Source organism: Mustela lutreola, chromosome 7, assembly GCF_030435805.1.
Source record: "Mustela lutreola isolate mMusLut2 chromosome 7, mMusLut2.pri, whole genome shotgun sequence".
Lineage (NCBI taxonomy): Eukaryota > Metazoa > Chordata > Mammalia > Carnivora > Mustelidae > Mustela > Mustela lutreola.
Window position 1 is genome coordinate 150,740,532 of NC_081296.1, and position 23,640 is coordinate 150,764,171.

Sequence of the window (23,640 nt, forward strand, 5' to 3'; positions counted from 1 at the left end):
TCAGCCCCCACCATTATGCCTTCCCTCTCCAAAGTCCAGAAGCCCAGAGCAGCGAGGGGTCCCCTCTGTCTTATCGAAGGAAGGGTGCCCGACACCCAGGCCCTGAGGGGTTTGGGGACAGCCTGGCTTCCCTCTTGGCCCTGCAATGCTGGGGTTCCCAGGCAGCTGCTGCCTCATGAGGTGCCTCTGTCACTGGGTGGGGCCTGATGGGGAGCAAGGCACCTTTTGGTTGTTTTCCTGGAAGTCAAGGGCCTGAGAGAAAGGCCCCATTGCAGTCCCAGGCCTGAAGAGGTAGAAACTGAACTTGGCCTTGGGAGGGTGACTGGCTGGTGGTGAGCCAGGGTCCTGGGTCTCTTGGCAAAGCCACTTACCCTTGCCTCAGTTTCTCCACAAGCCCTGCTTCCTCCTGGGGTGGGGGGGAAGGGGAGGAGCTTCACGGGGAGGGAGGGGCATGATCTGTTGGTAAACACTTGGTGTGTTAGTGCCCTCCTGGGCAGGGCTGCCCTGTGAGACGGTTCCCAGTCAGCTGTCCTGGCCATCCCGTGGTCCCTGGGAAGGTCAGCAGACCCCAGCGGAGGTCCGGTGTGGTTTCAATACCCTGGAGCTGTTGACTTCCCCTTTTGGGGAAGGCCGGGTGGCAGCAAGGACCACAGCCCCAAGGCCTCGAACTTTGCGTCCACTTCCCACTCTGAGACTCAGTTTCCTCATCTGTCACCAGGGGGTACAATGGCTCTGCCCAGGGCAGCTGGCGAGTGGGGCATCCCTGGAAACAAGAGGGCCTGGGAGGGATCCCGGTCAGAGGATGGCCAGCCTGGGAAATAAAGGAAGCAGCAGGCCCAGGCTGGGGCCGTGGGAAGTGCAAGTCATCTCTCAGAGGGAAGTGGGCCTAGCCCTGGGGGAGGGCTTTGATATATCCTGGAATGCCCTCATTTCCCAGACCTGGGGAGCCCTCCCGAGGGTCAACACTGCCTAGTGACCAAGGCACACTGGCCCAGGGACCCCCAGCCCCTTCATTCCCATGCAATGTGCTCCCGGGCCTTTGCATCTGCTGATGTCTGCACCAAACTTCACCCTCCTGCCGGCAGCGTCCCCCTCTTCCAGGGAGCTTCTCTCCAGCAGGGCTCTCAGGCAGGCCTGAGACCGAGGAGAGGGAGGATCACTAGTGACACACACGCACGGCCCTCTCTTGGTCTCTGGCCCAACCTGGCTGGGCTGCCAGGACAGAGTTAACCCCACCTGCTGCCCCACAGGTTGAAGGTGAAGACTCAAGTCATTGACTGAACAAGTCATTGACCAGAGAGATGAGGTGTTTGGTTTTTTTTTCCAAAGACAAAAAAGAAGTAGAGGGCAAAAAGCTCCCCGTGTTTGCATCTAAGCTCTCTGCTCTGGCAGTCTTTACTTTTGTCTGACTTAAGTCAAGCTGCATTTCAGACGTTGATCAACACTGGGGGAGAAGTAGTAGGGCACAGGGCTTCCTGGCGGCATCCTGAGCTCCACGCCGACCAGCACACGATGGAACCTCTCTGTGCCTCAATTTTTCTCATCTGTGAAAAGGGGATAATTAAGAAGTACCCATTTCCTAGGATGGTCTGATGAAATCAGTTAATGCACGTCAAGCATTTAGAACATAGGGTGGCACCAAGTTCAAGGAGAGTCACTTGTCTACCCACAGAATTGAAAGCAGGCGGTTCCATATTCGCACACCCGTGTTCAAGGCAGTATTATTCGCAATAGCCAAGAGGGGGCAGCAACCCCAGCGACCACGGACCGATAACAGTGAAATATTACTCAGCTGTAGAAAGGAAGGAAAATCTGACACCTGCTATAATGCGGCTGGACCCTGGGGGCATCACGCGGAGTGAAATAAGCCCGTTACAAACGGACTAACACTCTTAGGGTACCACTTCTATCAGCTGCTTAGAATAGTCACGTTTATAACGAGAAAGTAGGACAATGATCTCCAGGGGCAGGGGAAGGAGGATGGGGGAATAGGTAAGTAATTTCAGAGCCTCATTCTTGTAAACTGAGGAGTGTTCTGGAGATGGGTGTTGGGTAATAATGTACATGTCCCTGAACTGCACACTTAAAAAGGTCAATATGGTAAATTTGGTTCTCTGTGTTTTATCACAGTTGAAGAAAACGGTCCACTGTCATGTCTGAGCAGAGGGCAGGGCGGTCTGCCCACGGGTCCTGGGCTTCTGAGGTCCCAAGTTCACAGTGAGGAGCCGGCTGTTGCCCCCAGTGCCGCACACTTGACTTCTGGGCTGGACCGGGGGGGGGGGTGTCTGCAGCCAATCCGCTTCTGGCTTCCACCTCTGTCCTCTCTCCCAGGTGGAGCTGGCCTGGTCTCCCCTGCCCATCCCCCCGGGGAGATGGCAAATGGGACAGCAACTGGCCCAGGAACACTCCCGAGCCAGCCAAGAGCATCTGATGTTCATTTCCTGCTGGGGATGGAATTTTGGCTGGCTTGGCTCCCTCTGAAAGTGTCTGGCCCCTTGAAGATGGCTTCCTCATCTATCACGAGGGGGTAAGGGTAGTGCCTGCCCTGCTGGCTATCATCCCTTGGCCCTATGCAGTCCTGTTTTCAGAGGATTTCCCTTGTGTTGGGGAGTCCATATAGGGGACCCCCAATCCTCCTATCTTAACTCAGGGAAAGGGAAAGGGACCGGAGCAAGCACAAAGGAGAAGGCAACTTTTCCCGACTCCTGGCTGCTGCTCAGGGTGAGGCCATGGAGAGGGAGCTCAGGCAGCCTGGGCATCCGGGGATTCGGTCGGCTGACCAGGCCCCACCCTGGGAAGTGTCCTTCCTGCCTCCCCTGATCAGGATCCTGGGCTCTGAGGGGATGGTGGGATCTTCGGGCCTGACAACCACACCCCCTGCCCCCACCCTATGACTCAGAAAGCTTCAGATTCCCCAGCAATTTCCCAATCTGTTTGGGGTGAGGAGAGGAGGCCTGGCCGGAAAGTGCGGGATTGCACAAGGAGGCCACAGGAGGCAGCCACAGAGGCAATGAGCCAGGAGCTCTGCTTTCCATCCGCATCGGCCCTATGTCGCTGGATGAATTTGGGGACCTGGCCTTTTGTCTCCCCATCTGTTCACTGGGGAGCAAATGGAGTGCCCCTCCCAGCCCTGAGGCTCTATGGCTCTGAGGGATCATCTGAACTCTGTCAGCCCGCGACCCCCTCCCCCAGGGACTCAAGGGAAGAGTGTGGAATCTGTCTGAAGGGCCACTTCCTGGCATTCCCCCTCCCCACAAGGACCCCCAGGGACAGGATTAGGGGCAAGCCCAAATCTAGCATTTGACTTCCATTCCCAAGGAGGAAAAGGAAGTTCTCAGTCCCAAGGGGCACCTCCAGCTCCACCGCCCACTCCCAGGGCCCAGGGATCTGTGCCCAGCTGCTGGGGGAGCAGGGAGTCCACGGGAGGGCGACACCAAGGGTGGGACAAACAAAACATGGGAGGGGCAGGGGTTCTAGCAATGAAGGGAAAGGGAAGCTGGTGCCCAGCTGGGAAATTCCTGAACGACACGGTTCTTTCCAGAGGGCAGGAATTCCTAAAATGAGAAAGAGAGGTGAGTCCCTAATGGTTGCTCTTCACCAGCAACACCCCCCCCCCATGCCCCACCGACCGGCTGACCCCGAGAAAGGGCCTCGCGGAGGAAGGACAAGGCCGCCCAGCCTGAGCTGTCGGGGTCCGGACCCGGTGCGTCCCGAAGCCTGTCCTGGCGCAACCGCAGGCCCAGAAAGGGAAAGTTGTCCCGTGGGAGTCCGGCGGGTGTGTGACCCCGCGGGAGCTGCAGGTCGCTTGCCTTTCTGAGCCCTGTTCCCGTCAAACAAGATAGCGAATGCCGGCACCCCGCAGACGTGCCCTTTGTCAAGAGCTGTCCGGACCCCCTTCCCCTTAGGCGCCTGCTCCAGCGGGGTCCCCTCCCCGCCGCCTGGGTGGGAAGGCTCTGCCCCGACGCGGCAGTCCTCGCGCGGCCCAGGGCGCCGGGGCGGGGGCGGGGGCGGCGGGGGGCCCGGGGACCCCGCAGGGCGACCGTCGTCGCGCGGGGCTGGGCGCCGCTCTGTGACGCGGGGAGGGGGTCCCGAGCGCGCGGCCCCGGCCGGCCAATCGGCGGCCGCCGTCGGACAAAGGGCCCGCGCCAGGCCGAGCCCGGGCCGCGCGGGGTGCGGTTCCCCGCGCCCGCAGACCGCCCGGGCGGCTGGGAAGGCGTGACAGCCCCGCTCCCTCGAGGGGCGCGCGCGACTCCGGGCTCGGGCGCGCAGGGTCGCGCTCGGCCTTGGCCTCCGCCCGCGGGTTTTCCGCGGCCGCCGCGGGCGGGGCGAGCGGGGCGAGCGGGGGGAGGCGGGGGCCGGGGGGCGGAGTCTGCGACTATTTCAGGCGGCGCCAGGCTCGGCGGGGACAGCGGCGGCCAGGCCCGGACACAGTAAGTGACCTCCGCCCGCACCGCGTCCGTCCCCCGCCGCCCCGCGCGGCTGCCCGCCCGCCGCCTCCCCGGGCTCCGGGCCGGCTCCCCCGACGGAGCGGCGGGCACAGCCCGACCGGGGCTGGGAGGGAAAGAGGGGGCGCAGAGCGCCCCAGGGCCGCAGGCCTCCGGCAGCCCCACTTCTAGGGAAACTGAGGCGGCCGCGGCAAGCCAGGGTGCAGGGGCCCCGGGTTTGGGACTGCAAAGGAGGGGGGTGTGGAGGAAGGCGCAGGGGTCCCTACCCTTTTGCAGAGGACCGGCCCAGGGGGGTGGGGCCGGCAGGCCGAGCTGCTTTGCTGCCTGTGTCTGGGTGTCCTCACTGCGGGATCCCTGACCCTGGGAAGGAGCAAAGGGGGGTGTGCGGTGCCTGAGGAGAAGCTGGGAGGTCAGGAGAGGGTGTCACCATGCGGCCACAGGCCGTGGTCACATGCTATGACCAGGCAGGCCCCTTGTGTCACTGTGCCCAGCCTAGAGCCCGGCTGGAAGGAACGCCTTTCCTGCACTCTTCTCTACCCCAGCACTGAGGCTGGCTTGATGGACACAGGGAACGGACAGGCGCCCTTACGACCGCTGGCTTCCTAAGGGTGTGGGGTTTTGCCACTTCCTGTCAGCATCACTGTGGGGTGGGGGTCTTCGTGCCCATTTCACAGACGGTGGTAGGGTGGTGGTGTCCACGCGCTAGGGAGTGGTCGAGATGACCCCCCTGCCACTTCTCTTTCCACTGCACTAGCTGCCTCTGAAAATCAAGGCCTGGGATGGAGCCGAGGGGGCCGTTGTAGGACCCAGAAGTGTGAGGAGGATTTTGTACCAGAGAGGCAAGGAGGCAGCCATGTTATGTGGGGACCTGCAGGAGCCAGGTGTGAGGTCAAACAGAGCCCAGCACGTGCGCGGGCTCGTGGCTGTGTGTGTGTGTGTGTGTGTGTGTGTGTGTGTGTGGGCAGAGGTGAGGCTGGAGCGTCACAGCAGCACTTTCCCTCACCCTAGCTGGACAGCAAAGTGGGGGTCTGGGCAGTCAGCTGGCTGGACCAGCTCCTGTGGGTGCATGGCATAGGGGAAGGAGCAGACCAGCGGATGGGCAGGGCAGAAGAACCTAGTGGCCTTGCTTGCATCTTGGCTCTGGGGCTCTCTGGAGCACCCCTCGCTTGGCCCTGGAGTGGAACTCTCAGCCCCAATGGCATAGGAGAGGTGCCCGCAGTCCAGTGGTGTTGGACTTGGCTGAGGGCACTTGGTGAAGCCCTTTGAGAGAAACTTGGGCTTCCTGCCCCCCCCCCCCCTCCAAGGTAGCTGTGGCCAACGTCCTGGGTTGTGCTGAGACCTGGAGTAGCTAGGCTGGTAGGGAGGTAGTAGGGGCTGTGGGAAGAGTCTGACAAGCCTAATCCACACCTGCTATGTGCTTGGGGCAAGCACCCCCCAGCCCCCTTCCCTGCCTCAGTTTCTCCTGGAAGAGGGATCACCCCCCCTGCCTTGCAGGGCTGTGGCAGGTGTGAATCAAAGTCATCATGTTGCATAGGTCACAACTCAGTGTATTTACTCTTGGGAGGGCAGGGGGCAGGCACTGTGGTCCTGGATCTCCCCAGTCATCAGGGAAGCCCGACCCTATCTGCTCCCCACTCCCAGCCCTGCCTTGCTCCCCTCTCCTGGGCTCAGTCATGTTTCCCTCCACTGGTGCTGTCCTTGCTTTGGTAATGGTCATGGTGCTGGGCAGGGTGCTGCTGGACACGAGGGCGTCCTACATCTCCGAAAGTGGCCTGCAAGGTGGGGGGGGGGGACATGGAGGTGGGGGACCCAGCACTGGATGATCCGAGTTACAAGCCTGGCCTGTCAGCTGTAGGGACATTTCCCCGGTCAGTTTTGTGCACTGAGGATAGCAAGGCCCTCCCTGAAGGGAATGCGGAAGAGATGGGATGGGCGCCAGCGATGGCACGGAACGTGGGAGCCTTTGTGATGATGATATCACCCCATTTGGGAGCAGCCAGGGTGAAACGGGAGCCCGGAAGCCTGATTCCTGGCCCGAGTTACTGGGGATCCTCAGGCAGCTGGGTGCCTCATTAGACCCCTTGTCCCTGCTGACATGTGAAAGTCTTCAGGGTCCTTTCCTAGCCCTTGAAGTTTGGGAGGGCACTATGAGTTCTAGACCTGAGCCCCAAGGCCAGGGGAGGGGGTCGGGCTCTGCTCCCCTTGTGGTCACCCCCAGGAGCAGCCCTGTTTCTGCTCAAAGCCTCCCTCTGCGGCTCCACATAAAGAAGAGAAGAAGCAGGCAAGGTGGAGGCTGGGGTGGGGAGGATGAAAGCAGCCCCTGGTGTCGCGACCTTTCTGGACCGCGATTCTTTTTTTTTTTTTATTAAAGATTTTATTTATTTATTTGACAGAAATCACAAGCAGGCAGAGGCAGGCAGAGAGAGGAGGAAGCAGGCTCCCTGCTGAGCAGAGAGCCTGATGTGGGGCTCCATCCCAGGACTCTGGGATCATGACCTGAGCTGAAGGCAGAGGCTTTAACCCACTGAGCCACCCAGGTGCCTGGACCGTGATTTTTGCTCTGGGCAGTGGGACGGCAGCCTGTGCTCTGCCACCTCTCCCAGGGCCTCCTGAGATGCAGGATGGAACTCGTGCCGTCCAGTCCTTTCTCCTTGCCCAGGGGCTGGGCTGCTGAGGAAGTTGGTGCCAAAATGAAGTGACGGCCCCCTCCGTCTGGGAGTCTTGGCATCTCCAGATTCTTCCCTGCTTCTGGTGATTTGGGGAGGTGCGGGGGGGTATTGGATTTGTGGGAGCTGAGACACTGGTGTCCAGGGAGGAAGCTGAACTGTAGGTGCCCCTGTGGTCCAGGAGATAGCCTGACCCTGATGGTCGCATGGCAAGACGAGATGGCGTCTGCTTGTGGCAGCTGCCACGGCTGTATCCTGGGCCTGGGAGCTGCTGTGTGTGCACTTGTCTGCTGCGGGCGGCTCTCTCATTCCCCCTCCCCTTGCCAATCTGCAGGCCCCAGCCGGGGGGATGCTGAAGATGATGACTTTCTTCCAAGGCCTTCCAGGCCAGCAGATGGTGCCAGGGGTTCTTGATTTTCCCAGAAGCTCCCAGAAGTTGCCCTCCACATCCGAGGGGGAGTCCGAGACCTCCATGTCAGAGGCCTCTTCTGAAGACCTGGTCCCGCCCCTGGAGGCCAAGGCAGCCCCGGAGAGCGACAAGGACCAGTTGACAAAGCAGAAGAAGAAGAGGTCCAAAGGCCTGGCCAACATGTTCAGCGTCTTCACTAAAGGACGGAAGAAGGGTCAGCCCAGCTCAGCGCAGCCGGAGGGCGAGCCCGAATCCCGGCTTGAGTCCAGCCGCCCGCTGCCCACAGGTAGGCTGGGGCCCCGAGCAGGGTAGGAATCGGGGATCAGAGCTGGCGGGGGACGGAGGGGTGCTGGGCAGGGCTGGGGCTCATCCGAGTGAAGGGCCCCCTCACCCTGGACGCAGGGAGGCCGGCAGCGATGGGCTGGGCCGCGTCTCCCCTCCCGGCTTTCCCCTGCGCCTCCCAGTCCTGGGGCCGGCCGGGTCCGGGTCGGGGCACCGGCGGGGCTCTCGGGGCGCACGCCTTCCCCTGTCCCGGGGCGGGCCGTCGGGCGGGCGGCGCTGAGCTTGCTGTCCCGGCCGCAGTGGAGGAGCTCAAGGAGGCGCTGGAGCGCGGGCGGCTGGAGGCGGCGGGGCCGCTGCTGGCGCTGGAGCGGGAGCTGCAGGCGGCGGCGGCGCGGGGCGGCGAGAGCGCGGAGGAGCTGGTGCGGCGCCAGAGCAAGGTGGAGGCGCTGTACGCGCTGCTGCGGGACCAGGTGCTCGGGCTGCTGCGGCGGCCGCTGGACGTGGCGCCCGAGCGGCTGCGCCAGGCCCTGGCCGTGCTGGCCGAGCAGGAGCGCGAGGACCGCCGGGCGGCGGCGGCGGCGGCGGCGGCGGGGCCGGGGGCGGCGGGGCCGGGGGCGGCGGCGCTGGTGAGCGCGCGGCCGCGGCGCTGGCTGCAGCTGTGGCGGCGCGGGGTGGCGCAGGCGGCCGAGGAGCGCCTGTGCGCGAGGCCGGCCGCGGGCGCCGAGGGCCGCTCGGAGGCCGAGCGCGTCTTCCTGCACATGGGCCGCACCATGAAGGAGGACCTGGAGGCCGTGGTGGAGCGGCTGAAGCCGCTGTTCCCCGCCGACGTGGACGTGGTGGCCGCCTACGCCGAGAGCTACCACGAGCACTTCGCGGCGCAGCTGGCGGCCATGGCGCAGTTCGAGCTGTGCGAGCGCGACACCTACATGCTGCTCGTCTGGGTGCAGAACCTCTACCCCAAGTGAGCGCGGGGAGCCTCGGGCCCCGGAGTCGGGGGTGGGAGCGGGGCCGGCGCTCGGGGCGCTTTGCGCCGGGGACCCTCAGCCGCATTCCACAGTGAGGGGAAACTGAGGCACGGGGCGCGGCAGGGACTTCGTCCTTCGTTCCCGAGCTCCCAGTCTGAGGAGGGGGCGAGGCGGGGCACCATCCAGAGCAGGAAGGGCGGTGGCGGTGGCTGGGAGCCTCCAGCAGGGGCCCTGAGAAGACGATGTGGAGGAAGCCATCCCCGAGGCGGTGCAGGAGGAAGAGGAACCAAATTCTGCTGCCGGAAGGAAGAGAGGCGGGCAGGGGAGGGGAGAAGGCAGGCCTGGAAGTCGGTGGAGGGAGGATGCTGTTCCCAACCCGGGGAGCCATCCTGCAGCGTCCGGGGCTGAGCGCAGACACCTGGGAGTTGTGCAGAGTGCGCGGGGGTCCCAGCGCTCCCAGGCCGCACAGAAGAGGGGCAGAGCAGGGCCCTGTGGCCCTTGTGCAGGGTCACCTGGTGAACCCAAGGCAGAACTGGGTTCAAGGCCCAGGGCTCCTTGGGTGGGAGGCTGGCTCTGCCAACAGAGTGCCTCAGGCACCCTCTGATTCACCCCGAGCCCCTGGGGTCCTGAGCACACCTGTCACTTACCCATGCTCCGTGAGGAGTGCGGTGCTGGGTGGAAATGCCCAGGGCACCAGAGGCTGGGGGTTCCTGTGCGGGCCAACTCCAGCCCCCAGAATAAAGTCTGCAGGAAGCCTGGAGGTACAGACTGTGAGAAGCGTCTAAGGGCCTCGGAGACACATCTGGGTGGCCAGTGGTCTCACAGGATGCTGCTGGTGGCTCAGCCTCCAGCAAGGGGCCAGAGGGAGGGCGCGGCGGGGCTGGTGGGTGAGTCAGCAGGGCACAGGGAAACTGGCGGAGGGCAGGGGCTGCGGGCTAGACAGGCCAGTCGGGAGCCAGTTTTTCTTTGCTTATTCTGACTCACCAGGAAATACTGGGCATTTTGCACCTCAGTCTTCCTGTCCCAGTGACCTCAGGCCTTTGGGCCTGGGGCCCACTGGGGTCGGCATAGCAGGAAACTGAGGCCAGCCCGGCAGAGTCCTGGAGAGAGGGAGTCCCACGGGTTGCCGTCGAGCCCTGTGTGGCCGGAGTGGCCAGAATACAGGGAGGAAAGGGTCCCCAGCACAGCCAGGCTGGGAGAAGGGCGAGAGGCCCCTTCTTGAGTGTCCAGGAAGACAAAGGCCCCCGAGGAAGTGCCAGGGAGGGCTGGGCCGTCCCTGGGGCTCCCGGATCCCACACAGGCGCCACAAGAACTAGTAGCTGGGGTGGGGCAGCCCTTCCTGCCTGCGCTGACCCGCCCTCGGGGGGCAGCAGGGCCGGCCAGGGGGTGCTGGTGCAGGGTAGGCAGGACACCCGAGGCCAGGGGGCCTGGAGTGCAGTGAGGGAATGGGGTAGGGACAGGGTGGAGATCCAGCGGCCAGTCTTGTCTGTGGGAGCTGGAGGCCTTGTGGCAGGGAGGGGGCCGGACTCCCAAGGCTGTCAGGTCTGCTGGGCGAAGGGAGTGCTGCTGGGGCCGGAGAGTGGGTCCCCACTGCCGCCAGGCGAGAGATGGTGGTGCTTGGCATTGGGCAGCGTGGCTCGAGGCCGATCTGCTTCAGTAGGAGGGGATGGCGGGAAACGAGAGGGTCCCAGCTGAGCAGATCCGGCCCCATCAGCTGAGACAGAGAAGCAGGGCGGGCGGAGGGCCATCAAGTTCTGGGGCCGACAGAGACAGAGGCCAAGAAGGCGGGCTCTGGATGAGCCGCGGTGCTGGGCAGGGGCAGTCTTCCTCACGCCAGCCCCCCTGTGCCCTCAGTGACATCATCAACAGCCCCAAGCTGGCAGGAGAGCTGCAGAGAGTCCAGCTGGGGAGCCTTCTGCCCCCCCGGCAGATCCGGCTGCTGGAGGCCACGTTCTTGTCCAACGAGGTGGTGAGTCCGTGCTGCGCTAGGGCCGGGGCCAGGGCCGGTTAGGAAGGACGCTCGGGGAGGCTCAGGGTTGGGCGGGACACCAGCCAGGGGCTTGACAGGGACTCCGGTGTGGGCAGGGCCGCTGGGCTCTGCGCTGCCCTGACCCTCCTCTCCCGCCCCCAGGCCAGTGTGAGGGAGCTGATGGCCCGCGCCCTGCAGCTGGAGTCACAGCGCTGGGCCCAGGATGTGGCTCCCCAGAGGCTGGACGGCCACTGCCACAGCGAACTGGCCATCGACATCATCCAGGTGCTGCGGCCCGCCCGGTGTGCGTGTCTGCGGGTGTCCGCTCTGAGCGCCGCTCCGCCTTGTGCCAGCGCCTCCCCTCCCCTGGTCTCAGCTCACCCTTCCCCCCTGCAGATCATCTCCCAGGGCCAGGCCAAGGCCGAGAGCATCACCCTGGACCTGGGCATGCAGATAAAGCACGTGCTGCTGCTGGAGCTGGCTGCGTTCCTGAGGAGGTGGGTGTCGCCTGCGGGTGCCTGCAGGGGTGGGGGGCTGGGGGTGGTCCCTGTGGCCACTTCTCTCAGAGCCACCTGTGCTCCCTCGCGTCCAAGCTACATCAGCGTCCCCTTCCTGCCTCTGGAGTGTCTGTCACTAGGAGCAGGAGTCCTTCCGTCCTCCCCAAACCTTCCACCCGAGCCCTGAGAGCCTCAGATGATCCTGCCTGGAGCAGGAAGCCCCCAGCTGCAAAGACGATGCCCCCCGGAGGACTGAGGCCTGGCCTCCCTGGCCCTGGTGCTAGGGGGCTCCAGCCCTCCGTTTCTCTAGGCTGCCTCTCTCCCTGCCTCCGGGGTCTCCTGCATCTACCCATTGACTCCCCTACACCCTTCCTGGCTTCCTGCTGTAGAAGGATCTGAGGGGAGGAGTAGGGGCAGCAGGAGCTCTGCAGGGTCCTTGGCTCCTCTGACCTTGGCCTGTCAAGCTAGTTACACGATGCTTAGGGGCTGGCAACCCCTCCCTGGGCTGCTGGGAGCCTGCCAATCGGAAACGCACTCTCTAGGCCTTTGGGGGGGGGGCGGGGCAGGGTAGGAGGCAGGCCCAAGGCTGCTATTGTCGCAGTGTTTGTGCTGGGCCTTGCATGTGCCCCTTCCCGTTTCACCAGCTACCAGCGAGCCTTTGATGACTTTCTGGAGAGAGGCAGACAGCTGAGAAATTACAGGGGCAATGTTATCGCCAACATCAACAACTGCCTGTCCCTCCGGTAAGGGGGTGAGGGTGCTCGGATGGGTGTGTGGGAGCAGGACTCCCTGGGCCTGCCCATTGGCTGGGAGGGGGAGGGGAGGCCCAGCCCAAGCAAAGCCGGGATCACGGAGCACCTGGCTGTGAGGAATGGGGTCTGTAAGGTCTGTAGGGGCGGCAGCAAATATCTTTCAGGTGCTGCTGGGTCAAGCATTCACGCAAAGGCTCTATGCCTTATTTGTTTCTTGTAGGGCCCCTAGGAAATGGATGCGGAGGCTGTGTCCGTTAGGCAAATGGAATTAAGAGCAGGTGGTGGCAGGTGTTCCTGGGGGTGGGAAGCCTGAGCGCCGCCCCCCAGAGCAGGGATGGCATGGTCCGGACGTGCTTCCGTAGGGAAGGGGGAGTCACGGAGGGTTCTGCAGTGGGGAGAGGGTTTAGGAAGATTGGCTTAGGGCCAGTGGGCACTCTGGGTGGGAGACTCTGGTCTGGACAGGGCTGGTGTGATCTCTCTGCTCCGTCTGTGTCCTTTCAGGACATCCATGGAGCACAAGTGGCAGAACCCACAGGATCTCCCGGGCCACCTGCTGGACCCCCTGAGTGAGCTCAAGAGTCACGGCTTTGACACCCTGCTCCAGCGCCTGTTTGGGGACCTGAAGGTACTGGAGCCTCCCCAGGGAGCCTGCCGAGCTTAGTGTTGGCGGGGAGACGAAGGGAGAGACCGGGAAGGGGGAGATGGCAGACGCAGGCCCAGGTGACGGGGGCCACTGAGCAGTTTTGACCTTGTCCCCACTCCTTCAGCCTGGGCTTGGCCTCACAGGGGCCCCTTGGGCTGGGAACCCGCAGAGGAGGCTTCGTGCCCCTCCCCGCACAGAGACTCAGCCCAGGCCTGTGCATTCCTTCTCCCGCTGTCCCTAGACCTGTCTGCACCCCATCCCCGCTCCATGACTCCCTTCCAGCGGGGATGCACAGAGCCTTTGGCAGCCGCGGCCCCATCTGCCATGGACCAAGGAGTCCACAGAAACCCCTTGGCTCCCTTAGCAGAGAGGGAGGCAGGGGTCCCCGGAGGGAAGGAGTAGGCCCTCCCTGCCTGCTTTCCACGGGAGCCTGCCCTGTCCCTACTGCCCAAGGCAGAAGGCTATGCGTAACCAGCCGGGCGTGAAGGCCGGGCGGTGACCCCTGATGACTTGGCACGGGTCCTCACAGGCCCAGCCAAGCACAAGACCTTATTTATGCAAGAATTTATTTATTTCAGAGCGAGGGGAAGGAAAAGGCCTCGAGGCCGGCAGGTGGCCTCCCGGCCCCAGAGTGGCAGCTGGTTGACCTTAGAGATGGGTGCAGGGGCCCTGTCTCCGCTTCTGGTCTGGGAACAGGGCCCGAGTTCCGCCCCGGTGCCTCAGGGTCCCGAGTCCTTGGGTCCCCCCTTGCCCCTGCACCAGGCTGTATGTGTGTCGCCGTGCGTGTGTCTGTGGGGTGTGACCAGACATCCTGCCTCTCTCCCAGCCGCTGTTCAAGAAGTTCACGCAGACCCGCTGGGCGGCCCCGGAGCAGACCCTGGAGGAAATCCTCTCCACCGTGGCCGACAGGCTGCCCGAGTTCTCGGAGCTGCTCGACTGTTTCCGGGAGGTGAGGCGGTGCTGGGCTGGGGGTTGGGCCTGGCAGGGGAGGGGGACAGAGGGATGGGGACGGTCTGGACATGCACCCTAACACAGGTGCCAGGCACACCTGCAAACACACACGCACGCTCACACGCGAGCGCACATATGCCTCTGCCCCTCCCTGGACTCCCAGCTTCGGGGCTCAGAGGGAAGGGGGTGAGCTCCCCACCAGCGGCGGCTCACCCGGCCCTGCCCGCTCTCCCTTCCAGGAGCTCGTGGAGGTTGTGCACCTGCACCTGGTGAAGGAGTACATCACCCGCCTCAGCAAGCGGAGCCTGGTCCTCAAGACGGTGGAGCAGCAGCAGCAGCTGGCTGGGCACATCCTGGCCAACGACGACGCCATCCAGCGCTTCTGCGCCCAGAACGTGCGTAGGCTCCTGCCTGCCCCTCCCCCAAGTCCTGCAGGGCCCCCCCCCTTACCCCCGCCCACTGGAGCAGTTCTGACCTGGACACCTCTGGGACCTCAGGGGGCCCCTCTGGGAAGGGGCGGCCTGCTCCAACCAGACCTATGTCCGCAGGGCTCCTCGGCGACCTGGCTGCATCACGCCCTCCCCAAGCTCGCCGAGATTATCCGCCTGCAGGACCCCAGTGCCATCAAGATTGAGGTGGCCACTTATGCTACCTGGTACCCCGACTTCAGGTGAGAGCCAGGGCACCGCAAGACAGCGCTGTCCGCAAGGCCCTGCTGGCGCTGGCCAGAGCCTGGGGGATCTGGTCTCGGGGCTGCGGGGCTGCGGGGCTGATTCCAGTCCCAGCTGGTAACCCCGGCGGAGGGCTGGCCGAGCACTGGACACTGTGCTCAGACGTTTACAGTGTCGCATTCACTGGAAGCACACTCCAGCCTTACAAAGGGGATGCTTTTCGTTCCCACCCTGCAGAGGAGGCCTGGAAAGCTTCAGGAGGGTGTCTGAGGTGACATAGCTAGCCAGGGGTAAAGCCAAGATGCCAAAGCCAGGTCCCCTGGTCCCACAGTCCATGCCTTTAGCCTGACCCGATACTGCCCCTTAGAGGGGAAATCGAGAGCAGAAACACGAGGGACTTGCTGGAAGCCTTGCTAAGCTGGGGTCCACGCCTGGGGTCAGCCTGGGGGTCATCAGAGTGGAGGCTTACCCCCCAACCTACGATCCGGTGAGCTAGGGTGACTCTGTCTAGGCGGAGTCCTCTGACGTGGTAGGGAAAGTTCAAGCAGTCTTGAGTTGGAGGACCTACCCAGTCCGGCCTAGTCTAGCCTCTTTTTGATCCCCCCCGTCCATCCCCCCGCCCATCCGTCCACCCGTAAGACACCCGTCCACTCATCTCCCCATTCATGGATCTGTCCATCCACCTGCTCCCCCCTTCTGCCCAAACATCCGTCTGTCCATCCCCCCACTCATCCCTCCGTCCGCTCATGCACCTACCGCCCATCCCCCACCCGACCATCCTACCCATTACTAAGTAGTTTCCCACTAAGTGCTGGGCTCTGTTGTAAGTACTGGGATACAATGAAGCATAAGACAGACCAGGTCTCAGTCCTCTCTTGTGTAGCTTACGGCCTAATGAGGGTTAATAATAATGAGTAACCAGGAAAAGAAACAGTTATGAGCTGTAAAGATTATTTAAGCAAGGTTGTGAGGGCAGGAGGTGCTGACTTCAGAGATGGGAAATCTCGGGAGCAGTGACACTTTCACTGAGGCCCAAAGTGTGAGAAGGAGCTGCTCATCACCGGAGCATGGGGAAGAACATTTCAGGGGGAACAGCCAGTGCGAAGACCTGAGGCAGCAGGTGTTTGGTGCACTCTAGGGAAGGACCGGTGTCCAGGGCTGCTGGAGCACGGTGGGGAAAGGAGACTTCGACCCCCTCGTGGGCAGGGGCTCGGCTGCAGGGCCCTTGTGGCTTGGGCGAGGGGTCTGGGGAGCTGGGAAGCGGCGTGAGTAGGGGTGTTGGGGACGAGCCTGGACTGACGGATGCTCTCCTCGCCAGCAAAGGCCACCTGAGTGCCATCTTGGCCATCAAGGGCAACTTGTCAAGCAGCGAGGTCAGGAGCATCCGAAGCATCCTGGACGTCAGCGTGGGGGTGCACCAGGCCTGCAAGCCCCTATTTTCACTTATAAAGGTCGGTTAGCTTTCCCTGCGGCCTGGCCTATTCTGGAGCCCCCAGCGAGCATCGGACACCACCCCCTTGGTGGGCAACCGCCCCACTTCACGGCCCCTCCACAGGCTTCGTGCCTCCTGCTGCTGCTTCTGCCCAGCCTTGGCTAAGGCGTGAGCCCCTGGGCAGCTGGACTGGATAGGCCCATGCGGGCAGGGGCGCGATCGTGGGGAGGCCATGAGTTCATTCCCGAGAAACTCCTTGTAAATGACGATTGATCGTGTGTGTACTAAAGGGGGGAGCCAGGAGGGAGAGTGGCCCAGAGATCCCGGGTTACTTCCCATCCAGGGGGCCCCTCCACAGTCGTAACTGTCCTCCTCGTGGCTGGCCTGCGCACCTTCCCAGCTGCCAAGTGCTGAGCCTTGCCCATCCTGCCTCCTCTGGCCCAGGACAGTGAGTGGGGGTCAGTGTGTCCTCGGAAGCAAAGGCAGAGCTAGAAAGAAGAAAACAATGAACTCTTATCTGGACCCTGGACATCCTGGGTCTTCCACGCAGGGATAGGCGGGGGCCCTCCGTGGGACCTCTACCTGGAAGTCAGCCTGAGATCTGGGCAGGGCTGACTTGACCTCTGACCCCCTGGCCTCTGGGTCAGTGTCCTCTTGCACATTTCCACAAACGTGGTGGTTGAATCCAAAACTTAGCTTTCAGCCCTGGAGGTCAGAAGTCCAACGCAGGTCTCATGGGCTAAAGCCAAGGTGTCAGTAGGGCTGGTTCCTTCTGGAAGGTTCCGGGGGGATTTTCCTTGCTTCTCCTGATCTTTAGAGGCTGTTTGTATTCCCTGGCCCGTGGCTCCCTCCATCTTCAAAGCCAGCAGGAGCCAGTCAAATCTTTTCACACTGCAGACCTCAGACCTCCACTCCTGCCCCCCCCCACTTTTAAGGACCCTTTTGTTGACCTTTGCCCCACCCAGATGATATAGGATCAGCCCCTGTTTTAGGGTTAGCTGATTAGCAGCCTTACCCCACCCGTAACCTCAGGCACTTTGCCACAGACCCTGATGTGATCACAGGTGGCAGGTGTAGGGCGTGGGCTTGTGGGGGGCGGGGCATGATTTGCCCCTGGCCTCCAGCCCCCAATGGTGCCTTAGCCCACCCCGGGAAAACGTGGCTCCAGGAACTTGCCTAGACCTCTGTTGACCCACGAGGCCCCCTGAGCCTTAGGGCGGGTCTCAGCCGTGTGCCCCTGAGCTTGCTGAGATGGGGTCTGGAGCCAGTGCCCTTGGGCTTGTCCCCACCCCCACCCCCCCACTTTCCAGGTACTGTGGTCAGGAACTGGCCCATGTAAATGGTGCACAAGGGCCTTTGTACATTTGTAGAAATTCGTGTGGTTTATGTTGTTAATATTATTTTTGATAGTACTGCTTTTATACATATGTACTCAGGACAGGGTCTGAGTTTTTATAGCTTAATATAAAACTGACTTCCAAAGTGGCTTGGAGTGATTTATTTGGGGAACAGGAAGGGACAGCGGTGACTTTCTCAGCCTCCTGGGCCTGGGAAATCCTGTCTCCCAGGCTCTGTGTCAGACCCCCTGTGAGTCCAGCCTATGGTGCCTCTTCCCCCTTGAGCTTTGGGGGCCGGCTCTGCCTATGGGGCCCTGCCGGTCATTTACTCTTCTGTGCCTCAGTTTCCTTACCTGTAAACAGGGGACCATAAGCCCCTTTGGTCTCCCCTACACACCTTCTGAGGAGGGGGGAGGAGGGGGTGGACCTCAGACAGTCCCTTCAAGCCCACTCACAGGACCCAGTGGGAACCTACCCTTCTATTTCTGGAACTGACCTTACAAAGCTGCAGCTGTGGTCGGAGGAGCCGCACAGTCTGTCTCCAGAGACGGCCCAGCTCACCTGCACACTAGTTCACCTGGTCCAGGATTTGGAGAGGAGCCGAGTCCCTAAGGACCAGACCCCCTCCATTCCACACGGCTGAGGGAGGGGCCCCACGGAGCCACAGGTGGCATCTGGGGTTCTGGGGGCCCTTTCAGCCAGTTCCAGTGGAGGGGGAGGGGCTGGATCAGCCTGGCAGTGGGGAGCAAGGACTGGGGCCTGGGATCCTCCTTCCCCTCCGCTCAGCTGGGCCCACAGGTCTACAGGGGCAGCAGGAGTGGGGGTTGGGGAGTGAGGGGCGGGGGCAGGGGCGGGGGGTGCTAGGGCTGCCAGGGCCAGTGCACTCTTCCCCCTCGGTACTGGCCACAGGGAGTGAAGGCGCCCAGAACCAGCTTTAGACTCCTCTGCCCAGGCTGACCTGATAGACCTAAAGACAGGAAAGGCTGGGGAGCCAGGACCCCAGACTGGCTGTAGCTGCAGGGGTGGGGGTCTTCAGAGCACGGGCCGGGGGCGAGGACCCCAGAGCCCCACCTCTGCCCCACCCCCACCCCACCCCCTTGGACAGGCAGAGCTCCAGGAGGAATGAGGAACAGGACTCAAAGGGGACTAGAAGGCGCACAAGGGACAGGAGGTCACAGGCTGTGCTACCCTCAAGGGTTCCACTTCAGGAACTTCCCTGTCCTTCCCCCCCCCCCCACCACGGGAAAATCCCCTTAGGGGAAGGATCCAACCCCAGTGGAGGAGTGAGTCACCAGGCTCAGGGCACTGAGGGGACAGCCTGAACAGGAGGTGGCCACCTGCTCTAAGTTCATATGTGGACACGGGGCCCTGTGAATGGGAAGGGAATCCGTAGTCAGTCAGGTCACCAGCCCTGAGGCGGCCCTCCGACCCTCCCCCATCCCCGCTGGGGGCGGGACAGTGGGGAGAGCTGGCCAAGACCGCCCAGAAGGGCTGACATTCGGCGCACAAGACACAGAGCAAGCAAACAACCAGTTCAGGTCCAAGCGCAGTGGGGTGATGGGGTGGGAGTGACTCACAGAGACTGAGGCCAGTTACAGTCGGCAGCTCCTGCTCTGGCCCGGCCGTGAGGCTGCTCACCCGGGAGGAGACGGTTTGTTTGGGACCCCAGACTTGACCAGACCCCGCACACAGACCTGGACAGAGCCGTGCAGGGGAGGGAACAGAGGGGGCAGAGGGTAGGGCGGGGGGTGCTGGAAGGGCTCCAGTTGGAGGGAAAGAGCCAGCCGGAGGGAAAGAGCACGGGGGTTGGGGGGGGACGTGAAGGTGGCACGCAGGGGTCTGAGAACCCCCCCCGGATGGGGCTGGGAGTTGGGCTTCACTCCAGCCGTGGAAGCGCTGAGGGTTTTGAAGACGCAGCTGGGACTGATGGGACATTGGACTCAGAAAGAGCCTTCCGGGGGCACCTGGAGGACAGAGGGCAGTGGGGAGGCCGGGAGACCCTTTAAGGGGCGCTGGTGTTGCCCGGGGAGATGATGTGGTCAAGGAGGGCTGCGAAGCGGGGGGGTCGGAGTTGGCTGCTGAAGTGAGAGAAGACGCGAGCCCCTAAGCAAACCAGGGGACAGTGGTGTCCTCTCCCGGAGGAGGAGGGCCTGAGGGGAGCAGGAGGAGGCCCGGGGAGAGACTTGGGGAGTGACGTTTGAAAGGTCTGCGGAAAGAGTACGTCTCCTTAGATTGTCCAAGACCCAAGTGGGTGACGAGAGTCTGCGTGGCGAGGCTGACAGCCATCGGCCACTGTCGCTCGCCGTGCTGGGAGGGCCGTCTTACCCAGCACCTACCGAGGGCTGTCTGGCAGCATGGGTCGCGTCAACAAAACCTCTGGGAACCAGCCATTTATCTGACAAATAAAATCTTTTAAAAGACTTTATTTGTCAGAGAGCACGCGCGCACAAAGAGAGGGAGAGTCAGCGGCACAGGGAGAAGCAGGCTCCCCACTGAGCAGGGAGCTCAGTACAGGCCCCTGGGATCATGACCTGAGCCGAAGGCAGACACTTAACCGACTGGGCCACCCAGGTGCCCCTCCAGGAACCAATCTCATCCACACTCTAATATTCACGCCTAGCGATGCAGGTACCAGGCCGGTCACCGTGTAGTAGCAAAGTGCTGGAAACGCCCCACCTGTCCATCAGTAGCCCCCGGGCACCAGACAGCGGGGAACGATACAGCTGCACGGAAGCCTGAGGAAGCTCCCTCTGTCCTGGTGTGGAAATCGTTCCAATACAGAATGTCCTAGAGAGACAAGCACAATGCAGAGCAGTTTGCGGTGTGTTGCATCCAAATAAACAAAAGTGGGGAAAGATACAGAGAGAATCTGGTACCTTACACATCACATATATTCATTTGTATTTGCCTGTGTGTGCATTAAAGCAGCCTGGAAGAATACACCAGAAACTAATAAGAGCGATTACTTGTGAGTGTGCGGGCACACAGGGGCGTGCATGCGTGTGCGCACGTGTGTGTGTGTGCGGGTGCGCGCACCAGGAATGGGGAAGGAGAGAGCAGGAGGTAAGAGGGCGATGGGGAGGGGGACAGACTGGGAAGGAGCTAGTTCACCATATATCCTATTTTAAATTTTTATTACTGAGCCACATGAATGTGTTACACATCCACATTCTATAATCTGACATTTATTTGAGGATGGAAGCCAGTGTGGTGGGGGGCTCGAGGGGAGAGGAGATGAGGTCCGGGGTCTCGGGTGTGGGATTGTCCATCAAGGTCAAGTACCCTTTCAGGTGGGTTCATCTGCAGCCTGAGATTTTCTGCAGCCAAGTTCAGTGCTCGGGAGTCCACCCGGGGTTCCAGAGCTGGGTTTAACTGAAAACAGGGCTTTGGTCAGGCGATCCAACCAGGGGTGAGCAGAGCTACAGCATGGAGAGGAGCTCACCGGGAGAGGTGGAGAGGTCACGGCCATGTCCTGGGGGCTGGGCAGGCAGGGGGTGCTGTGGAATCAGACTGGGTCAGAGGAGGGTCAGGTGGGGGACTGCTGGGGTAGAGTCACAGCAGGGAGGGAGTGCCAGGCCAGAGGGCTGGGGCCACTGAGGAGGACCCCCGCAGCAGCCGAGGTCACGGAAGTGATGCGGTCGCTGAGGACCGGGGCTGGGGGAGGAGAGTAGGACCTTGGGATGGTGTGCTGACACGGGGAGTGCTGAGGGCTCCAGGAAGCAGGAGGCAGCCTGTGGATGCAGAAGGCCCCAAGAACACTGACGGAATCATGGGGTAGGTGACTTCTGAGGATGCGGGGGGGAGACGCAGCAGTGAGGGCAGCAGGGTGAAGAGAAGTGAGACGGGTGCCTGCCAACCTGGGCGGCACCGATGGCTTTAGCTCCTGGCTCTGGCCCTCGCCTTAGAGCAGTGCACGGTCCTGGGACTCAGTGGATCGATCAGGCTTGTGATGGGTCGTGCCAGAGCTCAGGTGGGAAGCAAAGGGATTCCTTCCTTCCAGGAAGGAAGGATACCCTGATTCTCTGAGCCTTCGGTGGGTGGTCCGTTAAGAACGGCAGTGAGTCAGGTGGTCAAGGCTTCCGTATGGGCAGTGACTGTCCCTGCAGAGACACCCTGAGGGTCTGGGGGTTGTCAGGGTCAAGGGGGAGGGCTAGAACACCCGGGGCCTCTCCTCTCTCAGGACAGTAGCCCGGGCTTGTTCACACACAGGCCAGAAGGTTCTGGAAACAAGCAAAGGTGAACCTAGTACACGAGAGCTTTTCTAGCTTCTGCTTGTGCACATTTGCTAACGACCCCGTGGTCAAAGCCAGTCACACTCACACGACCAGGTCCACATTCAAGAGAAACAGGATTCCCTTTGCTGGGGAAACTGGAGTGTTTGTGGCATTTTCTCCAATCTGTCTTGTGACTAGAAGTGCTTCCCTTGTGAATCACAGGGTCACCCCCATCCCAGGATCACCCGGTCTTATCAAGTCATGGACCAGGCGGGCCAGGCATGATCTCTGACCTTTAGTGGGACCAAATGTAGAGGATTTTCTCCGCGTAGCTCCTTGGGCCAGCAACTCCAGACCCACACCCCAAGAACTAAAAGCACAAGTCAGTTGTCTGACACGCTCAACACAGTGGAGGTGCAGGGACAGGATGGTGACGGTTGGTGACATCATTTAATGGGGGGGTGGAGTGGAGCACCTGGGTGGCTCAGTGGGTTGAGTGACTCTTGATTTCGGCTCCGGTCATGATCTCAGGGTTGTGGGACTGAGCCCTGCACTGGGCTCTGGGCTGAGCTGGGAGTCTGCTGGGGATTCCCTTTCCCTCTGCCCCTCCCCCAGCTTGCGTGCTCTCGCTTTCAGAAATAAATAAATAAATCTTTAAAAAACAAGGGAAGGGACCCCGCCCGTAAGGAGCTGCCTGCTCCCTCCTGGACAGCCCTGGACTCCACCGCCCTGCATCTGCGCCGGGGGCCCTCCTTTGCTGTAACCAACCGCCCGTGTTGGTAGCCGAGCAACTTCCTAGTTTTTCCATCATTCAGGGCCCAATCAAGAGGGGGACGTCCCAGAAATTGGAACAGGGGACTTCTAAAGAAGCCTGTAGCAGGGGCTTAGGGGTCACAAGGGGTCAGCTAGCGAGAGGATGAGAGCCCTAAAAACACAGGCAGAGCCGGTATATGGGACCACTGAGGCAGAGCGCCAAGGAAGGGGTACATCCAGAAGGGTCTCCTTGCCTCACCAGTCCTCGCACTGGGCCCCAGTCAGGCCTCCCTGGAGAGGATGCAGCCTTGGTGCGGTTCGCGGCGTGCTCTGCCAGCAGAACGTGCTGGAAGGTCGCGTCCCCGGGATGCAGGTCGGCGGGGGTGGCGGTGCAGGAAGCGTCCTGGGGAGACGCTGCCCGGCACAACCCGTCCTCCTGGGCTGTCTCTCCAGCGCCCTCTACTGACGGAGAAAGTTCCAGAAGGCCCACACAGGCCAATGAAAGATGAGTTTGGGGCGGGTTGGCAGGAGAGCTCCCGCGCAGGCTCTTCTGCACACACTGAGCCGTCATGAAAGCAGCCCCGGCTCGGTCCACCTGCCCCCCCCCCCCCACGGAAGACGCTTATCGGCGGTGGGGAGACAGGCGGAGCAGCTATATCCACCCCTTGGGGTCCTAATAACACGAACAACCCAAGGGCAGCCCCGTGACACAGAGCCCATCGCTGCCCTGCGGTCTCCCCGCTGGCCCGTAACTGACCCTTCGGGGGGTCGCGCGGCCTTTCGCTCCAGCGGCCCCTTCTGGGTGAGGGCGGCTGTGGGGCACCAGTGAAGTCCACGGCCACGAGCCCACACCGCAGCCCACCCTGCCGCACCGTCCGCCGCGGAGACCCGACCCCTTGGCCAAAGCAGGGCTGCGCGGACCGTGATGGTGGTGGAGGCCCCCTGCCAGCCCGTGAAGCGCGGGGCCAACGGCGCACGACGAGGCGAGGAAGCCAAGGCCATTCCAGAACGCGTCCCTTCCAGAGGGTGACCCAGTGCCCCTCTGGACAGAAGCGGTCCGGGCAGGTGGCTGCTCTGTCCAGGGACCGGGCGTCCAGGGCTCAGCGCGGGTCTGCACGCTTGTCGGGCGAGGCCCTCGGCGGGGGCCAGAGCGCCTGGTAAGAGCAAGCCCGTGTCGCTGAGCCCACGAGCAGCCTCCGTCCCTGTCACCATAGCTTCTTTGTTCGTGGGTCTGTTGAGAAAGCACCGGAGTGGCCGGGGAAAGAGGCTGTTTGGGGCTGAACTGTGACCCCGAACTCATCCCGCAGTCCCAGTGCCCCCTGCCTGAGCCGACGAGCTGAGCTGGAGACCGGATCCTCGCAGAGGAGGACGGAGGGAAGCGAAGTCTCTGGGGGGGCCCAGCCGGCGTGACCGCGCCTTTAGAGAAGGGGGGACCGTGGAGGCGGACGCGCGGGGAGAGCTCCGTGGGGGAGCAGGCGGAGACTGGGGTCGCGTCTCTCCCAGCCGGGCAGCCTCAGCCCTCCCAGAGCCACGGCACGGAAGGGACCGCTTCTCCCAGCCTGGCAAGGAAGCCGCTTGCCACCAGCTTGTCTCCAGCTTCCAGAGCTGTGACTCGGCCGTCTCTGTCGTTTGAATGCCCCGGGCTGTGGCGCTC

At 62.4% G+C, this 23,640-nt stretch overlaps 2 protein-coding genes across 6 annotated transcripts; one reads left to right on the forward strand and one right to left on the reverse strand.

Annotated features, from left to right (window-relative positions):
- Window positions 1–1,558: 1,558 nt before the first annotated feature.
- On the reverse strand, window positions 1,559–5,513 carry LOC131837270 (uncharacterized). The gene is made up of 3 exons (XM_059183447.1): window positions 5,449–5,513; window positions 3,638–4,375; window positions 1,559–3,554 (listed from the first exon to the last, which is right to left on the reverse strand). Exons 1-3 carry the CDS (start codon window positions 5,511–5,513, stop codon window positions 3,335–3,337), a joined length of 1,023 nt encoding a protein of 340 aa, XP_059039430.1. The 3' UTR covers window positions 1,559–3,334.
- On the forward strand, window positions 3,464–19,685 carry TNFAIP2 (TNF alpha induced protein 2). 5 transcript variants are annotated; one of them, XM_059183211.1, is made up of 13 exons: window positions 4,337–4,430; window positions 5,200–5,326; window positions 7,446–7,806; window positions 8,103–8,763; window positions 10,622–10,736; window positions 10,899–11,021; window positions 11,133–11,233; window positions 11,878–11,976; window positions 12,487–12,610; window positions 13,455–13,577; window positions 13,819–13,974; window positions 14,128–14,249; window positions 15,569–17,167. In XM_059183211.1, the coding sequence occupies exons 3-13, from the start codon at window positions 7,461–7,463 to the stop codon at window positions 15,708–15,710; spliced, it is 2,112 nt and encodes a 703-aa protein (XP_059039194.1). In that variant the 5' UTR covers window positions 4,337–4,430; window positions 5,200–5,326; window positions 7,446–7,460; the 3' UTR covers window positions 15,711–17,167. The 5 variants fall into 5 exon arrangements, with proteins under 5 accessions (XP_059039196.1, XP_059039197.1, XP_059039192.1 ...); XM_059183212.1 differs by lacking the exon at window positions 5,200–5,326 and adding an exon at window positions 7,049–7,196 and having other exon boundaries at window positions 4,412–4,430; XM_059183213.1 differs by lacking the exons at window positions 4,337–4,430; window positions 5,200–5,326 and adding an exon at window positions 3,464–3,572.
- The last annotated feature ends 3,955 nt before the right edge of the window (window positions 19,686–23,640 follow it).

Coding starts and splice junctions, on each gene's coding strand:
- LOC131837270 (XM_059183447.1), bottom strand. CDS start 5,513: ATGCACCCACAGGAGCTGGTCCAGCCAGCTGACTGCCCAGACCCCCAC. Junction 4,376..5,448: donor CACTTTGCTGTCCAGCTAGG/GTGAGGGAAAGT, acceptor CGCCTGAAATAG/TCGCAGACTCCGCCCCCCGG. Junction 3,555..3,637: donor CCGCGAGGCCCTTTCTCGGG/GTCAGCCGGTCG, acceptor TTCTCATTTTAG/GAATTCCTGCCCTCTGGAAA.
- TNFAIP2 (XM_059183213.1), top strand. CDS start 7,461: ATGCTGAAGATGATGACTTTCTTCCAAGGCCTTCCAGGCCAGCAGATG. Junction 10,737..10,898: donor CGTTCTTGTCCAACGAGGTG/GTGAGTCCGTGC, acceptor TCCCGCCCCCAG/GCCAGTGTGAGGGAGCTGAT. Junction 11,977..12,486: donor AACAACTGCCTGTCCCTCCG/GTAAGGGGGTGA, acceptor GTGTCCTTTCAG/GACATCCATGGAGCACAAGT.